This window comes from Phasianus colchicus, chromosome 1 (genome assembly GCF_987193195.1).
Source record: "Phasianus colchicus chromosome 1, bPhaCol1.hap1.1, whole genome shotgun sequence".
Classification (NCBI taxonomy): domain Eukaryota; kingdom Metazoa; phylum Chordata; class Aves; order Galliformes; family Phasianidae; genus Phasianus; species Phasianus colchicus.
In genome coordinates this window covers 167,107,797-167,130,999 of record NC_143436.1, presented here as the reverse complement: position 1 = coordinate 167,130,999, position 23,203 = coordinate 167,107,797, and the positions used below count along the sequence as shown (strand labels likewise).

The window sequence follows — 23,203 nt, the reverse complement described above, 5'->3', positions numbered from 1 at the left end:
GCTTTTCAAAATGAGGGAGTAATTTCAAAGAATAATCTTCCCCAATACTGATGAAGCACTCTGCTTTAGCAAGAAGATTTCTACTGCAGAAGGACCTGAGGAAGAGGGAAAAGGGCAGGTAGAAATGGATAGAGAAACCAGTTGTGAAATTGTTCATCATCATAGGATGAAGACAGTCTTCTTTGCTTGAAATGAACTCGGATGTTTCCCAAGATAGAACCTCACAATCTGTCTCCTATGTCAAACTGTGACAACTCCTTATGACTTAAGACATCAACGTGAGTGGTTTTCATCACCAGAAAAGTTGTTTTCTCAGCTCATTCCAAAGATCCACAGTGGGAGGACTGCATAACTAACTTGCAAGAGCCCTATTCCTGCATTTTCTTTTAATGTGAAAGATACATATAAGAAAGAAAAAGCATGTGCGTCATATCCAAAGACTATGTTATATGTAAACTTGAAGTTCTGGAAATCTGTCCTGTAAACTTGGAATTGATCAACTTTTCCTCTTAAATACAGGTCTCCATAGCAGTTTCTCTTTCCTAAAACAAACAAAAAAAACCCCAAGCCTTTGTTGCTTTTTTTTTTTTTTTTTTTTTTGTCAGCAATAGAAACAGATCCTGAACAGCCACAGGACCTTGCTATCTAAAAAGAAAACTTCTCTTCAATCATAGGACTACTTAAAACCAACTCCAAGAAATGTGGAAACTCTGTCTTAATAGCAGAAGTATGCTCCAAAGCTGAATAAAGTAAACACCTTCTTTTTACCTCCAAGTGAAGTTGAATTTTCAAGGTATTTCCCATTACCAGCACTGCATGTGGTAGCACTTGAAAAAAGTGCTCAGGCTTTGAGTAAAATATGTCAGAGCATAATTGGGTTTGATGCTACTTTTCCAACACAGCAGAAGAGGCATCCACTCATCTTGCTAAGAATATTGATGTCTATGTGAAAAACCAAAAAAGTTGCATCTTTCAAAGTATCTAAAACCATCTGCGTTGTTTAGCTACAGAGCACTCAAAGCTCAAAACCACTGTAGCACGCAACTTCAAAACAAATCTCAACATCTACAAAAGTTGAAATATTTAAAGGCCAAATGGCAAGCTAGCTTTACAACAGTAGCACTGGCAAGGCATTTTCCTTGGGCTAAAGGAAAGTCATGATGGCATTAAAGATTAATGCTGCCAAATTTATGAGAGTACTTTCATACAGACTTTAATCTTCCACATGAAGGAAAGTATCCACTGTATACCCTGAAGCAATACCCTAAATTCTTGTGGGAAATGGAGGAACAATAGAAACTACATCAAAACCTCCAAGTCTTTTTACAATGAGGTAGTGTTTACAGCATGAAGAAACAGTATCAGTGTACCCTGAAAAATATTTCAGAAATTAGTACCTATGAAGTTTAGGCAAAAACAGAAAGCAGCTGCTGGCAAAGGCTTTGGATGACTGCTTTTTGAACAAGCCTTGTCGCTGGTCTGTGGTGTACAAACAAAAGCTGAGCTAAACCACCTCTTTCTTGAGTTGTCTCCTTTACCAGTTCATCTTTGAGATGGTGGTGATTATTTACACATGTATACAACAACCAGTCAAAACTATGGAGCTGAAAACTGAGGAGTTAAACTACAAAATAATGAAAGGGAATACAGTGAATTGCGGTTTGTAGCTTTTATTTTGATGCTATGTACCATTCTAAACAGCTTTCTTTAGATACAACTTGCACTAAAATAAAGCTTTGATACGAGGAAGAACATCTTCTAAAGTGACATTTCTTGAAAATTCATTTCTAAACAACATTTGCTCACAGGAGCATATTCACGGCCTCCATGAAAATTGTTACTTGATTATTTGTGATGGACAGAAGAGACATACAGATTGGAAGGAACATGCATCCTCTCCTGTAAGTTCCTAAAGATGATTGAAAGGAGAATCCTGGGTTTAAAGCCAGCTACACTGTACCCAAAAGGTAAATTTCCAACCCAGAGTCTCATCTTTACAGACATATATTCTTAAAACTGAACATTCAGGCCTCCAAAATATTTAAGAATGGAAATATTTCAAAGCAGCAGATGATCTATTATACCTAGCACAGACACATGATGTGAGTGATAGTATTTCAGTCCAGGAGATTCTGAATATACCTTACTGGAGAGATACACAGAGATGAAAGAAGCTTCAAATAAAGAAGCTACCAATCAACTCAGAAAACAACAAGGTATGGGGTACGCAGATAAATGAGCATCTCCAAATGTATCCAAGGCAGCTACACATTGACTACACTACTTGCAACCAACTTCTTTTGACTCTCTTGAAAAGTTCCTGTTCCACACCTTGTTACATATAAAATTGACGAAGTCCTTTGAAGTTGAGGAACAGTAACTGGTTAGTTACTGGTTAGTAAGATCAGTGTCACATTAAACAACAACTTGAAGATGACTATGAATACAAAGGTGAGCCGTGAATTTCAAGTGACTCAAATCTAAGAAAATTAAAAACAAATGCAAGGATTTGTTTTAAAGCAACACTCTTTGAATCCCTTTCTTAAACTGTTATGGCATCTGAATAACAGTGCTGCTGTTAAGATACCATTTGAGATGGAAAAATGCAGGACACAGCCAGACTTGGAAATGAACTTGTAAATTCCATATTCTGGGAAAATCCTGTAACAACTGAGTCTTTTTGATTAAAACTTCTTTTTATTAAAAAAATCAAATACAACTAGGTTATTGAAATTGTTTCAAATTCAACTGCACATCTAGCTGTTATTATCAGCATAATAAGCAGTTTAACTTGCCTCAAAAACCCATAAACCCCATGCTAACTTCGAAGAAAGTTATCAAACATGAACAGGTTTAACAATACTCATCATCACTAGAGTGGGAGCATCCTATTCTGGCACTACCTGAAACAGTTTATTTCCTCTCTCCTCTATTTATTTTAAAATTTTCCTTATTTAACATATACTGATCCTGCAGAAATAATGTCTCTTGCTATGAAAGTACCAGATATTAACCAGATTCTGAGCAAGTCCACATACCAGATTTCCACTCCTAGAATTTTAACTCAGCCATCTTACTTTTCTCTCTATAGTTAAATTGGCAGTCAGCAGAAACATGAAAGTATTCCTTGGTTGACTTGACCTTCATCTCAGAGTTGCTTCATCTTAAAATGTAGAGAGATTCAGAGCAGAACTAACATTTTTCACTTTCTTACACAAACCACTAACAGTTCAGAGGGCATCCAACTACAAAAATGGTTTCTACTTGCTTTAACTCCTTCAGCTTGATATATCAAGGAGGGAAAGTGCCATCTTTCTTGTAAGAGGTAAAGAAAAATCTTCACCGGAGACAGCCTACCTTCCTGTGTAGACAGTCTTACACTTTTTTTTTTTTGAGACTGTTGTTTCTGATGTTTCTTCCAGCCAGACATTCTCTCATTCAGTATTTCCTCACAGTTTCCATGTTTTAAGTTACCCAGAAAAAGGGCACATATGCTCTAATGTCGAGTTTCAATGGAATCAATGCACCTGCAACACAATCGACGCAAACCTTGATGTTGACTAATTGAAGAGCTTCACTCTTGGGATTTTTATCTCGTGGATATAGAAATCAATGTGTATGGAGAACCAAAGAGCGCTTCTGAATAATGCTTAAGTACAAAGAGATTGACTGTTGTGGAGAAGGGGAGTGTTAGTATTTCAAAATCTGTGAGGAACAGTAAGGAATTAGGCTGTTCATAATTATTTGTAATACAGACAGTAGTTCACAGAGTGTAAAAGCAGCTACATCTCATATGTTCACAAACACTTAAGGTAATTAGCTTCCAGCAGAACAATTCTGTCAAGGGCCACAGCTACAAAAGCCATGAATAGTAGCTTTGAATGAAAAACAAAACTGATAATCTGTTGTGGGCACTCCTAAACACAAATTTTTGCTTCTTGACTACGCCATCAAGATACTACAGCTTCATCTCAATACAGCACACATTCTGTCAACTGTGTAAGTTGACAGGCACTCATATCAGCATATGTAGTTTAAATAGTCAAGCATATTTGTTATTTAAAACCTAAATTCCTGATAGATAAAAGTTTAATAAGACTCCATAATATATAGCAGGGTTTTGAAAATAAAAGTCTAGTGTAATAGAAAACTTGAGAACTGACCACTTAGCTTAAACTTTTCTTTTAAACCTTCAGAAACTGAAGCACCAAAGAGTAAAAAAACTGCTTACAATATAAAACAGCCTTGTGATTGAACAGCAGGTCTGCTATACCAGCAAAAAGAATAAGACGTCCCTATCAAAATACTTAACATACATGCTGTATCATGCTGAAGAGTTCCTCTTGTAAATGCTTCATGGTTCCTTAAAATTTCTCACTCGCATATCAGTACTTCAAAAGGTTATTGCAAAAAGCTTCACAAATCCTGAAAATGAAACTCAATACTACTTCAAAATATCAGGCATCCACAAAAATCCCATGTTTTATTTATACATTTCAAAGTTCTAGTGGAAAATAGTACTTTGGTTAGAGGAGGAAAAAAAAACCACAAAGGCACAAGTTTCTTTATGTAGAATGGTGCTGCCTTTTCATTATAGCCCTCTGTCTGCCATGCCTATAACTGACTCTCTTTATTCAGTTACCTACAATTCATGTCACTTTTAAGCATAGACTAAGTAATAGAGACAACAAATTCACTTTGAGATGCAAGTTACTTCTATGGTGTATTTAGGAATCAGTGATGCAGAAATTCAGTATTTTGTGGCAAGATCAAGAAAATCAAGTGAATAAATCTCCAGAAGCAGCACAAGTATGTTTTAAATGATATCTTCTGAAGTAAAATGAACTACTTTTTCTAGAAATAAGTACAGTTCCTTAAAGCTTGCTGTCAACAACAGCCCTGCTACACAGAAACATCTCCCTCAAAGTATGTGAACTTCATTTATTTTAACCATGCAATAGGATCTTTCAAATGAGAATAATTAACATTTATTTTCACATCTTTGATCCCACCATCTTATAGAGATTGACACTACAGAAATGGTTTAATTGCTTAGAAACATAAAGCTAAATACTAAAAACAAAGCAAAACAAACGTGAGTACAAATTGAAATAAATTGCTGCTTCTACAAACACCTGAGCAGTTCCTTCAGCAAAAAAAAAGACAAATAAAGGACCTGGACAGACTGGACAAGTGGAATAGGAACCACTCTGTCCATAAGTCTGGGTCCTTACATAATCCATTTTGAACTGCATGACACACACTCATGAATCAAATCCCTGAGCAGCAGGATCTGCTGGAGTCACAAAAATTCTTTGCTTGTGACTCTCTCTGTCAGCATACAGAGCATGCAGTGATCGCAGTCTTTTCTAGGGTACAGCTTACAAAAATTAAAAACCCAAGATCCATTGCAATATTGAATCAATCATTCCTGCTGTATACATTACAAACACCAGCAGGTTTGCCTGAGCAAATTGTCTTCATCTGCAGGCAACTCATGGTAAGCATGAGCTATTTGACCTGGGAAACAACCCAGGTAATTATGACTCAGGGCCAAAAAGACTGTCAAAGAGCTGAGTACCTCTCCTATGAAGAAAGGTTGAGGGACTTAGGCCTATTTGGCTTGGAGAAAAGAAAGCTACAAGACGACCTCACTGTGGTCTTCCAGTACTTGAAAGGCACAAGCAGGAGGAGACCAATTTTTTACACAGTCTCATAGTGACAGAACGGGGGGGGATGGCTTTAAACTAAAAGAGATGAGATTTAGGTTAGATGTGAGGAAGAAAGGATCAGGTTGCCCAGAGAAGCCATGGAAGCGTTCAAGGCCAGGTTGGATGGAGCCCTGAGCTGCCTGATCTAGTGGGTGGCAATCCTACCCATGGCAGGGGGGTTGGAGCTAGCTATCTTTAAGGTCTCCCCCTAAACCATTATAAGATATGATTTTAATGACTTTGCTAGAATTTTACTGGTATCTCTCCTCCACTTTTTCTTCAATACAATGAGAGCAAATTCAGCACTGGTGAACAACTCCATCAACAAACTAATTGACTGGTTTCTAAGAAGCGCAGTAAATCTTTATACAGCTCTTTACAAAAGAACAGGAAGATAATCACTGACAAAACACAAATGTACAATTATTACACTATCTGTTAGAATGTGCACTGTGGAAAATCCCAGAAATAAAAAGGGATGCCATATATGCCATTTTGAGGATTTCAAAATTCAGAATGATGAATGGAGGACTGTACTGAAACAATGATGAGATTCCTTTCTATCTATCAATAGCACCCTCAGCCTAACCAGATCACACACTTGAATAAGCAACCTACTCTTCTGTAAAGTGCCTACCCTGCAGCAGCAGTTACAGATGCTTCACTTGCCATGTGGCAAACCATGCATGCTCTCACATTTAACCTAACACTAATGCAAATCTGCAGCTATTCACCTGTATTTGAAGTGAACCCATTTCTAAAATAAGCAGGTTCTGTGGAAAGCGCTTATTTAACTCTTCATGAATGGTCTGAGAAAGGAGAAGCAAGAAACATTAGGAACTGACTGGGAGCTTTGTTGACAAACAGATACAAAACTACAAAGATTCCAAATCACAACATGCCAATTAGTTACCTCAATGCTCCTGTCTACATGCATTCAAGGCATGTCCATCTTTCTTTTACACTTTTGCACTGTTTAGTCTAAGATCTTAATGTTGCCAGGCTTGTGTAAAAACCATTCATCCCAGTACTGAAGTACAGTTTATGGAGTAGCTTGCACTCCAGCAAATCAAAAGCTACAAGCTGATCTTAAACTTGAAGGTAAAACTCTGTATGAATGTACTTACACAGAACTATTAAGGCTAGAGAGGACCTCTACAGATCACCTAGTCCAGCCCTTCCCTTTACAGAACAGGGCTAGCTGAAGTCGGTTACTCAGGGCTAGGTCCAGTCACATTCTGTCACCATGGACAAGGGACTCTCTCAATCTGTTCTTGTCATTGACAGTTGTCATGCACTGGTGAGCTCAGAACTACACCCAGCACTCCAGATGCACCTCACCAGGGGACTGAGCAGGATGGCCTCCCTTGACATCGTGGTGCTTTTCCTCAGGCAGCCCAAGGTGCTGTTGGCCTTCTTTGTCACAAGGGCATGCCACTGGGTTAGTTCAGTTTGCTGTCTATCTGAACCTCTGTGTCCTTTCCTGCAAAGCTGCTTTCCAGGGTGAATAACCACTTCAGTAATCTTTATTGAAATACAAGTATAGGAGGACCACACTATTTTGATTAAACCAAATACTTAGGAAAAGATTAACTGAATGAAATAACGTAGAGAAATGTGATTTATCCTTTATGATAAACTATGTAAAGAATTCTGTGTATAGTTTTAGTATTCCTGGAAATATTGGAGTAGTAAAAACACTCTGCTTTTAACATCCTTTGTTCAGGCATCACACCCAGTGATGCATCAGGCAAAAGGATTTGAAACAACAGTTCAAACAAAAAAAATTCAATTAAGGATTTGAAAAGGGCATTGTTCTGCCCAAGGTATACATAAAACGTAAGCACTATATCCTTAACAATCTTCCTGAAAAGACAATTGAGTAGCAAAACCAGAAAAGAAAAATCTACATTTTCTTATTGCCTCATGATGACTGCATACTTTAGAAGTATTTGCATTTATTGATTCAAATACATTAAAAAGCATTTCACTGATCTCCACAGAGATTGTCAATAGATGTTCAGGTGAGAAGCCAGAAACTAAATGCAAAAACATCTTTGGGCCTGTTACAAGTCTAGGTAAGAAAAAAGGCTGTTTCTAAGTCTCAGCATGTAAATTAAAGCATCTTCTTGATTTACAATACCTGAAGCATGATCCTAAAATGCACTCAATGTACATACTTAACTTAGTGAATTATTACTTTTCGTATTGAGTAATGTAGTAAAGATTCCAGTGTCTTAACAAACAGGTTTCAAAGCCCCAGAGTTGGATGTGAAAAATCCAAGGCAACAACATACCATGCCCTGAGATAAAAAAAAATCTCAGTGTAACACAGGTTTAGCATATTTCTACACTAAATTTGACAAACAGTGGTACAATGGCTACAGATACAGGCATGCAATTGACAGCAACCTGAGCTGCCTCCTGGTCAGACGAGTTCTAAGTGGTAACATGGATGTCTTAGCTGGATTTAGATGACAAAGCCACCATGTTTTTGTACAATTTGAAGTCTGTGCTGCTATGATCCCTGTCTTGATTCATCAATTCTGGCACGCTATTTGTGTATTCACCTGTAGTATGTACTGTCCTTCACAAACCCAGTGAGAACATGCAGAAAAGTGATCCCACTAATGCAAAGGATTTGTTTGCAGATGGATTAACCCTGAAGCAGCTTGGTGAGCCATGTACTGATGAAGGAAAATTGCATGACAAAAGGGGCAGTCGAGCAAGCAGCTGTAAAATGATGTTCTATTACTTAGACAAGGTGGGTAACAATTCTGAAGGTATACAAGGTACAGTTATTGACTTAAAGAAAACACAGCTTGACTGAAATTCTTCCATCTTCAAAAGCTTATAGTATTATTACTGAAAATAAGGTGACTAGTAAATAAAAACAAAAAGCATCTACTGCACACTGAGACATCAAGATTTTACACTTCTAAAGCATATGAACTTATCTGAGGTGTACCAAAATTGATGCAAGTTCCTACACTACAACAGTGTCATCATAGTCACCCCCACCTTGATCCCTTAAAAACAATGAAAACCATATAAACAAACCCGCAAAAACACATTTTTTTCTTCCATTAAAGAAAAAAAGCTCTGTAAACAATAGAGTGGATGAAATCTGGCTTTCTGTATGTTTTAACCTGCATACTCCAGGCTGTTCCTTAAATTGTTACAGCCTGAAAAGACAGTAGCATTTAGTACTGTGCTTAGTGCAGCCTGCTAACTCATGCCTTAGTTTAAGAATTTGTACTTACTGTCCTTCTAACAGAATAAGCATCCTTGAATCACACTTCTGGTCTCTCTAGAACAACTCAAAGAGTACAACAGAACATACCAGGAAGGATTTACCTCTGCTATGAAGAAAAGTTGAGGGAAGGCTTGTTTAGCTTAGAGAAGAGAAGGCTCCAAGGAGACCTCAGTGTGGCCTTCCAATATTTGAAGGGAGCATATAAACAGGAGGGGGGAACGACTGTTTGTGAGGGTGGGTAGTGATAGGACAAGGGAGAATGGTTTTAAACTAAGTAAGACAGGGGAGGTTAGGTTAGATACTAGGAGGAAGTTTTTCACTCAGAGGGTAGCATTCAAGGCCAGGCTGGACGTGGCTCTGGGCAGCCTGGTCCAGTGGTTGGTGACCCTGCCCATAGCAGGGGGGATTGAAACTACATGATCTTTGAGGTCCTTTTCAACCCAGGCCATTCTATGATTTTGTCAACCAATTCTCAGAACATGAATGTAGTGTTTGGGGAATTGTAAATTAAAAATTACTCGAGTACTCTCGGATTTGGTTACTCACTCGTTCAGCACTTCCCTTTAAGTCTTCAGTTACTTAAAGAATCTTTGATCAAATCAATACCAAAATACTAAAATACCACAACACCACTCAAATATTATAAAAGAACAATTGAACTTTAACTCCATAAGCACCCCCCCAAAAGTGGGAATTTCTCCTGTTTTCTGATATCCACAACTGCCACAGATACAGCAAATCTGTTTCAGATCTTTATAACAACGTGTCTGTTGGAAACTAAGCATAACTTCCAACCTGTAACCTTGGTATTTGTAGTCTAAGCAGAATAAGTGCAGAAGAGTTTCTAGAATTTCCTTGAGTAAGCTTCACTTTGATCCTGGCGCATCCTGGAGATCTGCAGCTGAAGTACTTAATTACTACTAAGTGCTAGCAGAATATAACATGGTTTGAAATTGAAATACACCAGTAATTTTTATGTAAATCACTTAGTGTGAAGAACCACCTCCAGTCAATTAGATACCAAACAACATTTTCCTCAACAACTTAGCAAATATTTACTTTTCATATAACCACTTTTCCTCTATCCCTTACAAATGGGAAGCAAGAGGCAAACATTGGATATCAAGAACCAGCTACTCTCTACAGTTTAGATTCCTCACTCAGGTTTAAACGGTGTTAACATCACAATGTTCTAAGATACAGAGAAATCTAATCCTCTTCCCAGCTGAGCAAATCAAGTTACATTTTTTTTTCCTCATTATTCATCTATGTTATTGCAGGCACTTAAATTCCTTTCCCACCTGTGACACTGGGGCACAATTTTGTTTGATTTAAGTACATACAATCTGGAGGCTTCTATTATTCTAAGCATCGCTTATTTTACCCCTTTTCCTGAAACCATGCTATGTGAAAGACTCTGGACATCCCTAGAGTTCATGAAAGAACTTTCTAGGCTGACATATAAACCCTTTCATAAAATCATCTTATCTGTATGGTCTCAGACTGCAATTGCAGATTAGAACTGCTTCTGAAAATCAGAGGACAAAATGAATATTTCCAACACTTTCAGAGAACTTATTAATTTCTTAATTATCTATAAGGCAACATGATCTTGAGTACAATTCTTTCAGTTTTCAGTAAAAAATATACCAATAACTTATGTTAGAAACTAGCATTAAGCATCACCTTAGGTCTGTTAGATGCCAAGGTACATTTTCCTAAAAGCATCAGCACACATTAGTTGCTGCACTTTTCCTTCCCATAGCCCCTAAACTTTAGAATTGCTAGAACTGTCAAACATGACAATTCCTCCCTGTTTCAAACATGTTTCTGTTGTGTTACATAAATACTCAACCACGTGAAATGCAAAATAGACTCCTTTTGAGGAAGAGAAGCAATAGAAAGGAGAATGAAGACAGCACTGCACACAAATCCGAAAACATTTGTCAAATGTGAGGCTAAAATTAATTAGTATTTAGAATCAAGCTCCTCAAGTCCTGAGAGGCAGTGATCTGATATGATCCGACCAGTGATCATATTGAAGATAACTAGAAGGAAAGCAACTATCCTGGTGAATCTGTCCCCAAACATGCTACTAATCTTTTTACTCAAGGCAAAAAACAGGTATCAAAATATTTTTCCAAGCACAATGAGACTACCTTTTACGTTTTCATTATCAGAGGTAAAACTTTTGCAGTACTTATTTTCTGCTATCTAGGTACTCAGTGTGTTGACATTTTAAAAAATTCCATCCAGTTTCTAAAGTTTACATTGAAAATATGCATTACCAATATGCATTGTGGAAAAAGCTTGTACTGCTCACCATGCCAGAATTTCTTAAAAATTATGTCAACTTATGGGAAAAAAGTACAGATAATATCGAGCTGTTAGAGAGGGTCCAGAGGAAGCCATGAAGATGGCCAGAGGGCTGAAGCACCTCTCCTACAAAGACAGGCTGAGAGAGCTGGGCTTGTTCAGCCTGGAGAAGACTGCAAAGCAACCTCATTGCAGCCTTCCAGTATTTAAAAGGGGATTATAAAAAGTAGGGGAAAAGACTATCAGGTAGACAGTGATAGAACAAGGGGAAATGATTTTAAGTTGAAGGAGGGAAGATTTAGGTTGGATGTCAGGGGGAAGTTCTGTACAGAGAGAGTGGTGAGGTGCTGGAACAGGCTGCCCAGAGAGGTTGCGGGTGCCCCGTCCCTGGAGGTGTTCAAGGCCAGGTTGGATGGGACCCTGGGCAACCTGGTCTAGTATTAAATAGGGAGGTTGGTGGCCCTGCATGCAGCAGGGGGCTGGAACTTGATGATCCTTCAAGTCCCTTCCAACCCAAGCTGTTCTATAATTCTATGGATAATTCTATGAATATTCTCAAAACAGAAGCATTTTGAAAATGATAGGAGACTCTCAAAGTCAAGAATAGCCACAGCTGGTTGATAAGCTTCATCATGTATTGAAGTTTTTCTTCCAGCTATAAAAGCTGTTCCTAACTGGAATACCAAGTGTTCTTATTGCCTGTAGCAAAAACTGAACATCTGAACCAATTCTTTTATTTGCTGCATGTTTTATTAACCTTAATTAGAAGCATTTACTGCACCTTTTGAAAGCTTGGAACAAATAAATCAGTCTGAAATAATAGTTCCAGTCAGACACAATTTTTCCAAATCTAGGAGAAATTAAAAGTGTAAAAATTGAGCACTAAGATTATCCAGAGACTGAAATGGGAAATAAGCCTTCGTGGTAAATAGTAACAATTATGTATTGATGCAACTCAGAAATATGCGTAGAATATTAGCCATCTGTACAATATTTTAAAATCATTACTTCTGGTGACATCATAAACCATAAGCTGAATGAATCCTGACACACATGCACTCAGAGTACACATATTTACTGGTTACCTTTGACCTTCAAAAAATAAAAAATGAATAAAGAGCAGTGCATCCTGCAACCAGGCTTCAAGCATTTTGAAATCAAGTATCCACAGAAGTGAAGTAAAAATCTTGTCACAGATTAAGCACCACCAAATGATGATTCACATATGATGAAACAGCAGATTAGGGAGAAAAATGTTCAGCAGTGGTTGTTTGTAAGTAACAGTAAAATCTAAAAATAAACATTTAGATTATCTTTTAGAAATTCAATACAGAAGACTTCATTAAAGTGAAGTAAGTACTAAATTTTACCTTTTCTGGATTGTAATATAAAGATTTCAAAGTGGTAAACAAGGGTGGGCAGCCTTTACTGAAGTTAACCCTCAGGAACTTATCCAATAGTTCTCTAAATTTTTCACCTAGAAACAAAAGTGTATTTGGTTATATGTCAGTGATTGCAACTGTTATAAAAACATCAGTACTACTCCGTGTACAATTCTGGATAATAGAGTAACTGAAAAATTGCAGTTAAGGATTTTCATGTTTTAATTAAGAATAAGATGTAAATATGCTCTGGATTAATTAAAAAAACCAGAAAGTAAAATGCTTAACTTGCTAGCATTTAGGAGACCGATGACTGGAAGACATGGTAACAGTCTTCAAATCTGTAACAGCTATTAAAAAGGGAAGGTATTAAAAGTATTAAATACTGCACATAACAAGGGTATTCAAATAAATACTGGAAAAAATATAGTGGTAAGAGTAACTAAGCACTGGAATGAATTACCTTGGAGATCTCGTAAAAGCTTCATCACTAAGTTTTTATGATTAAATTACACAAACGTGAGTTAGTAATAACACAGAAAAATTATCTTGCATTGAGGAAGAAAGATGGATAAAATGAGTCCTGCACCTCTCTTCCAATCTTTATTTTTTTTTTTTTTAATAAGTAGGACACAACTTCAAATATAATGATTGTTTCTGGAATCAGAAACAGGAGATGTATTCAGAAGCACCACAGCCACAACATTTAGTAAAGCTAATGAACATTTCATTACATTTTCAGGTTAAAAAAAAGCCATAGTACTTGCAGTTTCATGTTCCTGAGAAATGCTGTTTGTGAAACAAAGCTAGACTTCAAAGAGAAGGCATCCAATAAAAAAAATACAGCTGGTCTTCATATTTGTATCCCTATGGAAAACAATGATTGTTTCCAATTGTTTCAATTTATTGTTTTTGCTTCACTTTGCTTTGAATAGAGATGAGGCTGTTACACTTCACTGATTACTGTTGTGGACTTCTCAATGTTTAAACATAATGCTAACATATGCTCATAAGACTGTTGAAATAAGCCTCAATTTATTAAGAACACATTAACAAAATTTGATTAACACATTGCTTTATACATCCAGGAAAAGAAGGCCCTACTGTTTTGCATATAACATCCCTAATGTATTTCTACCAATTCTAAATTGTCCTCAGCTTGTTATTGGCAATGTTACTAACACAAAGTTATAATAGAAGTTCCTTCCTTAGTAAAACAAACTGCTAAATATAGGAACTTCTACCTGTGGATGAGGGATCCATAACCTGACCATAAGCCCAGGCTTTATGACAGGTGGTTTAATTAAAAAGTTTTCTCACTCTACAAGGAACTGCTCATTGGCAACCAACCAACTTCATCCTTAATTTCTTTGGTTGCAATATTCTGATTCATATTCTTGATGGAACAATTGTAACTTAGAACTTAGCAAAGCAAGGTTCAAGTTTCCATTAAGTATGTGGTTTTTGTGTGTGTGTGTTTTTTTTTTTTTAAATAGGAAACAGAACAGCTTTGAAAAAGAATAAGAAACATTAAAAAAAAAAAGGTGCACCCCACCTAAAACATAAAGCTCAGCATTCACTCTTTAACTGATAAACAAAAGAGATTTGACAGACAGAGACAGGAACAGTGAATCTATAGCAATTAAATAGATCTAAAACTGGATTGCCAGACTCCATTTCCCCATCCTTGATCACCTCCAAGCTCCAAGCTCCAAGCTCCAAGAAGGTGGTTTCCAGCAGAATTAAGGATCTGACTTGCAACAATTACATGGTTATTGTGATGGGATGCAAGGTAAGGCCTGGGAAGCATCTGGTCACTGACCACACTGGGACAGCAACTTCATTAAACCAAATATTCTCCTCTATTGAAATTTGAAAATACACTTCCACACAGCCAACATTTCTCATCTGCTCAATTTATAAACAGGAGGCATTTGCACACAAATGCAGACCTATTAGGTAATTTTCTGCAGGCTCAAAAACAGTCTTATCCAACCTGACCAAAGTAGACTCAGAGGATTGACAGAAGAGTTTTAAATCAGGGAAATTCTTATTTATTATGAAACCCAAGGAATCAAATTCATTGCGAGATTTCTCTCAAATGATTTAATTGTGAATTATTTGGCTTTTGAAATAGCAGGAACAACTGATGCCTATAACAAAACTCATTTCTACTTGAATGAACGCCAGCTGTAAAACTACACTGTCCGATGAGAGAGTAACCGAGAATAAAATATACAGTGAAGAAGTTAACACAAAGCACACTACTAATAAAAATATGGAAAATCATTTTGAAAGATACTAATTGTTTGCTATGTACTGGTGTAAACAACTGCATAACAGAAGAAAAAATTCTGTCATGTGGCTTTTTAATAAAATCTAGCTAAACTGCCATGACCTTTTGCCTTTTTATCTTCAAAAAACGTAAGGTATCTGGGATTAACTAAGGCACAAGGTGTTAATTTCAGGGCTAACCTCTTATGAAGTGTCTTGTGCATATACTGTTCTTGTATAAAAGCACATTTAGACTCCTAAGCAGACAAGTGTACTAGTTTGTTTGGCAGTATTTAAAGGTACGCAATGCTCAGTAAATGAATGAAACCAAAAGCAAACCTTGCAGAGCTGAGGGTATTTGTGAGCTTTATTTCAATACAACTTGTAAAAGGATATAATCACTGAAAAGAACTCTGTTATAAAACTAAAAATATAACAACCCATTACAAATAACTGCACATCTGCTTTTTGTTCCTGTTGTTCTTAAATTACCAGCAACAAGTTGATAGATTTTGGATAAAAAATGGCTCCAGACAAAAATGCTGCAAAAATGCTCTCAGATTCACAAAAGTCATTTGGTGTTTTCTCGTACATAAGCAGTATTAAAATGTTATGAAATTCATGCTACTTGATTATAATATGCATCTTTTAGAACTGTTTTCTGTGGTTATAAATTAGAATGTAGGTTAGCCCACATGTCGGTGCCTGTGTAGAGATACAGAACCCTGCCTCCAAGTGCAGCAAACTCCTTGCCTTTTAATTGATGCTCTTGAAGTTGATGATATAGAAAAACAATACACAATCATTCACAAAAAACCTGGACACTATTCTGTATGGTAATTTTATCAATGAAAACAGCATTATGTAGTTGGTACCACCATATTAGAGCGTGTGAACTTTTTCTATCAAATTCTAAAACATAAATACTTTTGTCTAATCCAAAAAAAAAAGCATTTGTCTAATTTGTGTACATGCAAAAGTAGCTAATAAATGCATATCTAACAGCCTACCAAAATTAAGAGAAAAAAGCAGAAAAAATTATTATGGAACAGATATGCAACTTGTTACCTGAAACAAAGTTTAAAGGTAATCTTCTAGGTGAAACTGCTCTGGGATGCCTTTTACTAACTTCTTCATAAATCTGAAGCCTCTCTTCTAAAGTGCCTATTGTCAGTAAATACAATAGATATAAGTAACAGATCAAAATCTATTCTTCTAAAGGTTTAAAACGTTGAGAATTGTTAAGATTCAGTATATATTTTGGACTACGAACCATTTTAAACATTTCAAGCTCTTTTTTTCCCAATTAATCAAAAACACTGTGAAACAATGCACTGAAATCACTACACTAAGACAGAAGTACCAGCATAATCACTGTAGGGGTAAACTGCAAAAAAAAAAAAAGAAAAAACCCAAACAATTACCACTCAAGTTAAATCAAACATTAATATTTGTTTTCTTTCAATTGTACACTGTGCAGACCCATTCTTACAGTATTTTGTTAATGATAGCTTCAAAAACCTGTTTTCACTATGCATTCAGGAAAATACACTGTATGATATTTGTATACCTCCAATTTAGAAACTATCCAAGCATATCCTTATCATAAAGTCCTTTGGTGGCAGCAAAATTAGAGCACAACACTGCCAGCACAGACACTGGGCACCAGAAGTGTCAATACCTTAACATTTAAAGTAGCTTTATTTTTCTTAAAGATTTTCTTCCCACTCCTCCCCTTTCCCCCATAATATGCTTTGGAGCTCCAATGTGGTTAGAACTTAAAATTAATCTGGTTTTTGAAATGCCATTTTCATATAACTAAGATCAATTTTGCTTAAATGTTTTCAAATTCATCAAGCAATTTAAATAAAAATGAATGTTTTTCACATCAAGACTATGGCACAACAGATGTTTAATGAATATTTCCAGTTTCTTTTCTAAGAAAAACAATTTACGTTGTCTCTGAGCTCTGATATTGGGGAAGGGGGGGAAAAAAATACGTTACCCAGCGGCTCCAAGAGATGTGCAGTTCTAATAGTAACACTAAAGTAATGTTTGAATTGGAACTAAAGCATATAAAAAGCCTAATTGAAGTCACAAGTTGGAGCTCCAGAACTTACCATGGGGGAGGAAATAGTCCTAAGACCACCTAAAAAATAAAGTAGCATTATTAGTTTTATAAATTAGTAAAGTTTTAAGCTATAACGAATTTTAATATGTCAAATAATCTACTGTATTGGTTACTTGTTAAAAACTTTTCATATCAACATATTATAATAATCAATTTTGGATGATTAATTTTGAAATATTAATAATTACCATCTTCACCTCTAGAAATACACTAGCAAAAACATTCAAAAGGCAATGGTAGTCTCTATATAAATGCAACAAATATAGTCATCTTCAATTTCTAGTCACAAGCTGTATTTCCAGACATTATTAAACCCAAAACATAAAACTTCCTGGAAGCTGGTTGAGAAATATAATGCAAATCTCATATCTACAAACAACATGCTTGCGGGCTTATGATTTATGATGTCATCAGAATTATTCCAATAAAACTTCCATTAATTAGTCAACGGATACAAGGAATACAAGGAATGTATTCTAGTGTAAAAGTAGACACTTGGCAAAGTTACTATTGCAAAGCATTTATTATAGTATACATGATTGCAATATTGTGGGATTTTTTTTTTTTTTAAATCCAATTTAGGTAATTTCTTGAAAAGACAGACCAGCAGTAACATGAAATAGCCCTGGGAGCAGGAAAAAAAAAAAAAAAAAACACAAACCCAAAAGGCTTCATCACATTTATCACCTCTTTTTCCAAAGAACAGTCAGTTTCTAACAAAACTTTTCTTATCTTTAAGAGGATATCTGGATTAGAGGTTTACTAATTATTTCCCTACCTGTGAAAGTGGTACCACCCAAACAAGTTTCAGAATTATAATTTTACTTCCTGGAGTACTGTGACAATCAGATTGATAAGAACAAATTGCAATTTGGTTTCCAAGCTCATGCGTGACAAGGAAAGGTCCTTCAAATGAGCACATTAAACCAATGCCAGCTTCAGCTCCAAGAAGAAAAAGACTTGCTGTTGCTGATTTCATGCATACAAGTGTTTATCCACTTTTTAAATGTTCAATGGAAAACGACTATATCAAGTTTGAGATTAGACAGTAAATGATTTTCTGCTGAGTAAAGCTTTTTGAACTCAATTTGCAATATATCATGCAGAGGGTTTTTAATTATGACCTGGATTGTAGGTATTTTCAATGTACCAGTACATTTTAACTTACTAGGTTGCAGGGACTTTTCCAGGCCTTCATAATAATACCAGTTTTCTGCATTGCGCTCAATTAACTCTTTGTATACTTCACCAGCTTCTTTTAGTCTTCCCAACTTCAACAGCATTTCTCCTACAAACAAACCAGTAAAGAACAATGAATTATGTGAGAAAACACAGTGTGGCAATGAAATTTACAAAACTAAGTGAAAAAAAATCCAGACTTATCATATGTAGATACTGAAAAAAAATATTTTACAGAGGCATTTACAGAAATAACAAGTTCTACTTGAAGTCATCACACCTACAAAGCTCAACACAATTTGAAGCATTAAGCACTGGTGAAAAACAAGATTTGCATGTCTTTAACTACATATTTAAACTAGTATTGGGTTTATTGCAAAGAATCAGAGAAACTTCCTTTCAGAACTATATAACATCATGCTTAGTAATAAAAAAAAATATGGAGAAAGTTTGTTTGGGCAGATGGTCACTGCTTGAAGACTAGCTGGGAATCGGTCTGCTTCTGGAAGTGCTCTGTAATTGCCTGTGCACTTCCCTTTTGTTAGTTTTTCTTCCTTTTTCCTTCATTTAAGTTCACTTGATCTAACCCATAAGTTTTCTCCACTTCTCTCTCCTGCCTGATGAAGGGGACTGCAAGGCATGGGAATGAGAGAGCAGCCAAAGAATACATGCTACTAAACTACATAACTGTGCACATTCAGAACCCAGTACTTCAAACCCAGAGAACAACTACGGGTGTTTTTAATTAAAAAAGTCAACTCCAGTATTCACCGAAGGCAGGGAATACAAAATAAATGCATTGGAAAGCTCACAAAGGAAACATTTTGTTATTTCAGTTCTAAAAAAAAAGAAAATCAGTGTTTGTAGTACAAACAATATTCTTCGCTGGAGTAAAACTAGATGATAATAGCTTTGATTAAGAAAGTCACTTATGCAAACACTAATACCACCACCTTCAAGATCTCCTTTGTTCCACTGCCAACCCAAATTAAGCTACCTGTATGCACCATAGGGCAAACTACCCCATAGTAGCAGGCAGAGCACAACACTGTAGATCCTGTGTTAACAGTTTCCCAGTATTAGTTGCTCAAAATCACTTAAAGATTTCACATTTATTCTTTTTAACACATTACTGTATCTGAAAACTGGTAGCAAAAGTTTAGAACAAAACTGGCTGAGACAAGAACAACTTACCTTTGATTTCTTCTACTATTAGTTTATCGCATATTTGCTTTTCGTATGTCTCTATATGTTCTAGAGACTCCTGAAACAGATCTGCCTCTCTCATCACTTGATTTTGATATAAAATCAGTTCACTATATTCATAATCTATTTTATTTGGAGGAATCTAGGGGGGAAAAAAAGCAATCGATTAGTTACCACATGCCATCTGCCTGTATCTCAACTATATGCAATATTACAGAACACAAGATTCAGACAACACAATGTATCAAGTCAAGCCCTCCAAAGCATTCAAAAACGTGAAAGTACCAATATTCACAAACAAATTAAAGTCATTCAGGATACCCACTGTTGAAATTCCTGTACTTCACTTTACCACTGTGGCCAGGTCAATAAAAACAGAATCCTTGCATTCCCTCAGAGAAAGATCTCAGCTATCTTGTTCCTTCTGAAGGACTCATGTAATTCACTGTAAGTTTGACCTAAGCTCTGCAGCAGGTTCCTTAGATTTCACAATACTGCATTTCAATATAACACAAATTCTGGAATGAATTCTTTCCAAAGAACAAGGAATTCTTTTCCAAAGAACTCAAACATCAGCCATGGCTTGAAAACTTGCATTTTTTTCATGTGAGAAACCTGCACTATTTTTTTCTAGCTAAATTCTCTACACTACACTTGAATTCCGTTGAAAGTACAGTTCACAAGCAGTGTTTTCAAACAACAGGTAATTCTTTTGAGGTCTGCATACGTATAGTAAAACTCATGTACCACCCACTTTCCACAAATGCATCAGCCTCTGAAAAAGGATGACACATTCAAAAGTATTTTCTTCTCCCTTAAATATATTCAGGCAGTCATAAGTCTTCCTAGAGTCATAATAGTTTCATTATAAATGTTCTTCACTAATATACACAGAAGTAGTAAGTTGCAAGGATTTCAGAGAGCAAACATAGGAGCAATGGACAAGGCCCAGCACACCTTTACAGCAGTTCATTATTATGAAATTGAAAAAAAAGGCAGTCACAGTCTATATGTAGGAGATTTTGTTACTTTTTTTTTCCACTGTAATAAAAATAGACAAACAGCAGCTCAGCTTGAAAAATTGTTACTGATTTTCTTTCCCATGACACCATATATTGTTTAATCCTGAGCAAACAAGACTTCTGAGTCACACTGGTCTCCAAATGGTTTACAATTACTGTTCCCTGAGTAGAACTTTTCTACCAACTTCATTGAAAAAGCAAAGAATTCACTAAACAACAATAAACAAAAGACATTTAACTGGTTGAAATTAACATTCATGTTAAAAGAATATTGTCCTCAACTATTCCTTCCAGCTCTTCTAAGTACAATCCAGCTTTGAGATTTAACACTGCTGCTTACATACTCCTTGAAGAAGCAGTCCAGAGGAAAATTTATAGTATAGTTTATTTTTAAGAAGGACAGACAGCATAAGTAAATACAATGTTGCAAAGAAGAACAGATCTGACAATGAACATCAGGTTTGGGGTTGAAAGTAGCAGCATTCTTTTATTTCCTTATTTTTAACTGTTGACATGTAGCAAAAGATGGCTAATGGAATAAAGATGATTAGGCCTTGCACCCACTAGGGTCAGCAGCTAGCAAGAATCCTATTATTTTATTCCCTCCATCTGCTTCTCCATTTCTGCTTCCACTTCTGCTCATTTTTTATCCCTATTAAACATCAACAAAAACAGTGTTACCTGGAGAGCATTATCTACTTCCCAAAACAGCCACACACAATAAGCATTCACACAGGCTTTCCTGGTTATCAGAACTGCAACACCACAGAATTGACACTGCAGAGCATCCGTTCTTTTTCCTTCACTTCCTTGATAAAAATACTGTCCCTCCAATTCAATACACTTATGTTTAAGTTACTCAGGTAGCACAGCTTTCTGGCACATTATCAATCATCTTTAAATAGCCTTTAAAATAAAGAGAGATGACCCCAACAACCTTAAAAAAAATATGGGTAGATTTAGACTAAATATTAGGAAGAAATTCTTTACTGTGAGGCTGATGAGACACTGGAACAGGTTGCCCAGAGAGACTGAGGATGCTCCCACCCTGGAAGCATTCAAGGCCAGGCTGGATGGGGCTTTGAGCAACCTGGTATAGAGGGAGGTGTCCCTGCCTATAGCAGAGAATTGGAGCTGGATGATCTTAAAGGTCCTTTCCAACCCAAACCATTCTGTGATATCAAAGATGAGAAGTAGATATCAATTAAACTTCCTCTCACTGTCCTGGCTGGGCAGGACTAATAGAAATGAAACTATGAAACAATGAAGAATCACTGGCTTCCTTCTCAAGTACAGGACAAATCCACTGGAAACTTACTGTGCTTTCTGCTTCTCAGAGCAATTTCAGATAGATTTTCAGAAAGGTTTCTTCTTAGAGAAAATTCTGAAATCTTATCAGGTTAATGATTGCTTAAAGATGCAATTCATCGGAAGACAAACAGCTTAAGACTTCAGTGCTTAATCTGAATAATAGACTGTCTCAACTGATTCTATAAAAAGTTCCTCCTCATACACACTCCATTGCTATTGCCAAACAACACATCTTTATTCCTCCCTCCACCCAGAAGAATTACGAGCCTTGCTGTATATGAGTTGCCTAACTTTCTCTTGAGCTCAATTCTACTCTTTCAAGAGAAAGTTCTTCCTCTCCTCAAAAGCTACTGTTGCTCTTGAGGAGAGGAAGAACTTTCTTTTGAAAGACTAGAAACTATAAAAACAATCTATTTTACAACTGCAGCCACCCTGCCACAACTGTCACTGAAAGAATGTGACAAGATGCAGCCAAAACATACCTAAGAACAAACCCCCAGAACTCCAGAGGTTTTCTGTCCGCATCAGTAATTGTGGGCCTGGTGCAGAAATTAGGAACAAAATAAAAATGAAGAATATAAATTCTGCTCTGGAAAGGAAAAAATGGGATATATAACAGTAAAACAAGCTGCATAATTGTTTCAAACCTTGGTTCCCAAAGTTCAAATTCCAAAGCGACTCTTAAATCATTCATTTAATTTGTACAGCACAGGCTCTTGTATTTCCTGTAGTGATTTCTGCACTCAACCTCATCACCTGTTTTTGGCTGAAATATTGTGCATCTGGCTAATTTACAACTTCCAGATGGCAAGCAGTGTTGATCCGGATCTTGAAAGACTAAGACAGAAAATTCACCATTTTTAATGTTAACTTAACCATTAGAATAAAACTGTCACTGATAAAAAGTGATTTATCATTTGAATGATAAATCTGCTTGTCCTTGGTTCTCTCCTTTCTAAGTAACCTCCCTGGTTATCATTCTTCCCAAAAATTCCCCCAAAATCAGTATGTACCAGAATCATCTTTTTTTCTTTCTTGCTTGCAGGAAACCAATGGGGTCTCCACCTTTCACTAAACAGCATTTTCTCTAGTGCTCTCATCTTTCCCTACAGCTTTTCATTTTCCAATATTTTCAAAAGTGTATCATCAGAAAGCCATGATCTCCCAGTAATCTAACCTCAATAGAGCAAATGCCTGTTTCTTCTCAGAAATGAGGGTCTTTCCTGCTTTTCACCCAGAAGCACGCACTGAGGGACAATTTCACAGTAAACTAAGCCAACCCAACCATAGCCTGGATCAACACAGGCAGTCTAATTCCCTCCATTATTTCCCTTCCTTTTCCCCTCTCACCTCACAGTTCAGCCAATGATTCCTTCAGAAAAGTGATCACATCTCTGTCTTTTTGCTTCCTGAGC

At 36.4% G+C, this 23,203-nt stretch overlaps 1 protein-coding gene across 1 annotated transcript in view; it reads right to left on the bottom strand.

Moving 5' to 3' along the window:
• Positions 1-23,203, bottom strand: part of NAA16 (N-alpha-acetyltransferase 16, NatA auxiliary subunit) — a 65,118-nt gene that overhangs the window by 18,193 nt on the left and 23,722 nt on the right. The window contains exons 6-9 of the mRNA XM_031615863.2: positions 19,444-19,597; positions 18,239-18,358; positions 16,008-16,103; positions 12,654-12,760 (exon numbers count right to left, since the gene is read on the bottom strand). Coding sequence (XP_031471723.1) covers positions 12,654-12,760; positions 16,008-16,103; positions 18,239-18,358; positions 19,444-19,597 — 477 coding nt within the window. The remainder of the gene's footprint in view (positions 1-12,653; positions 12,761-16,007; positions 16,104-18,238; positions 18,359-19,443; positions 19,598-23,203) is intronic.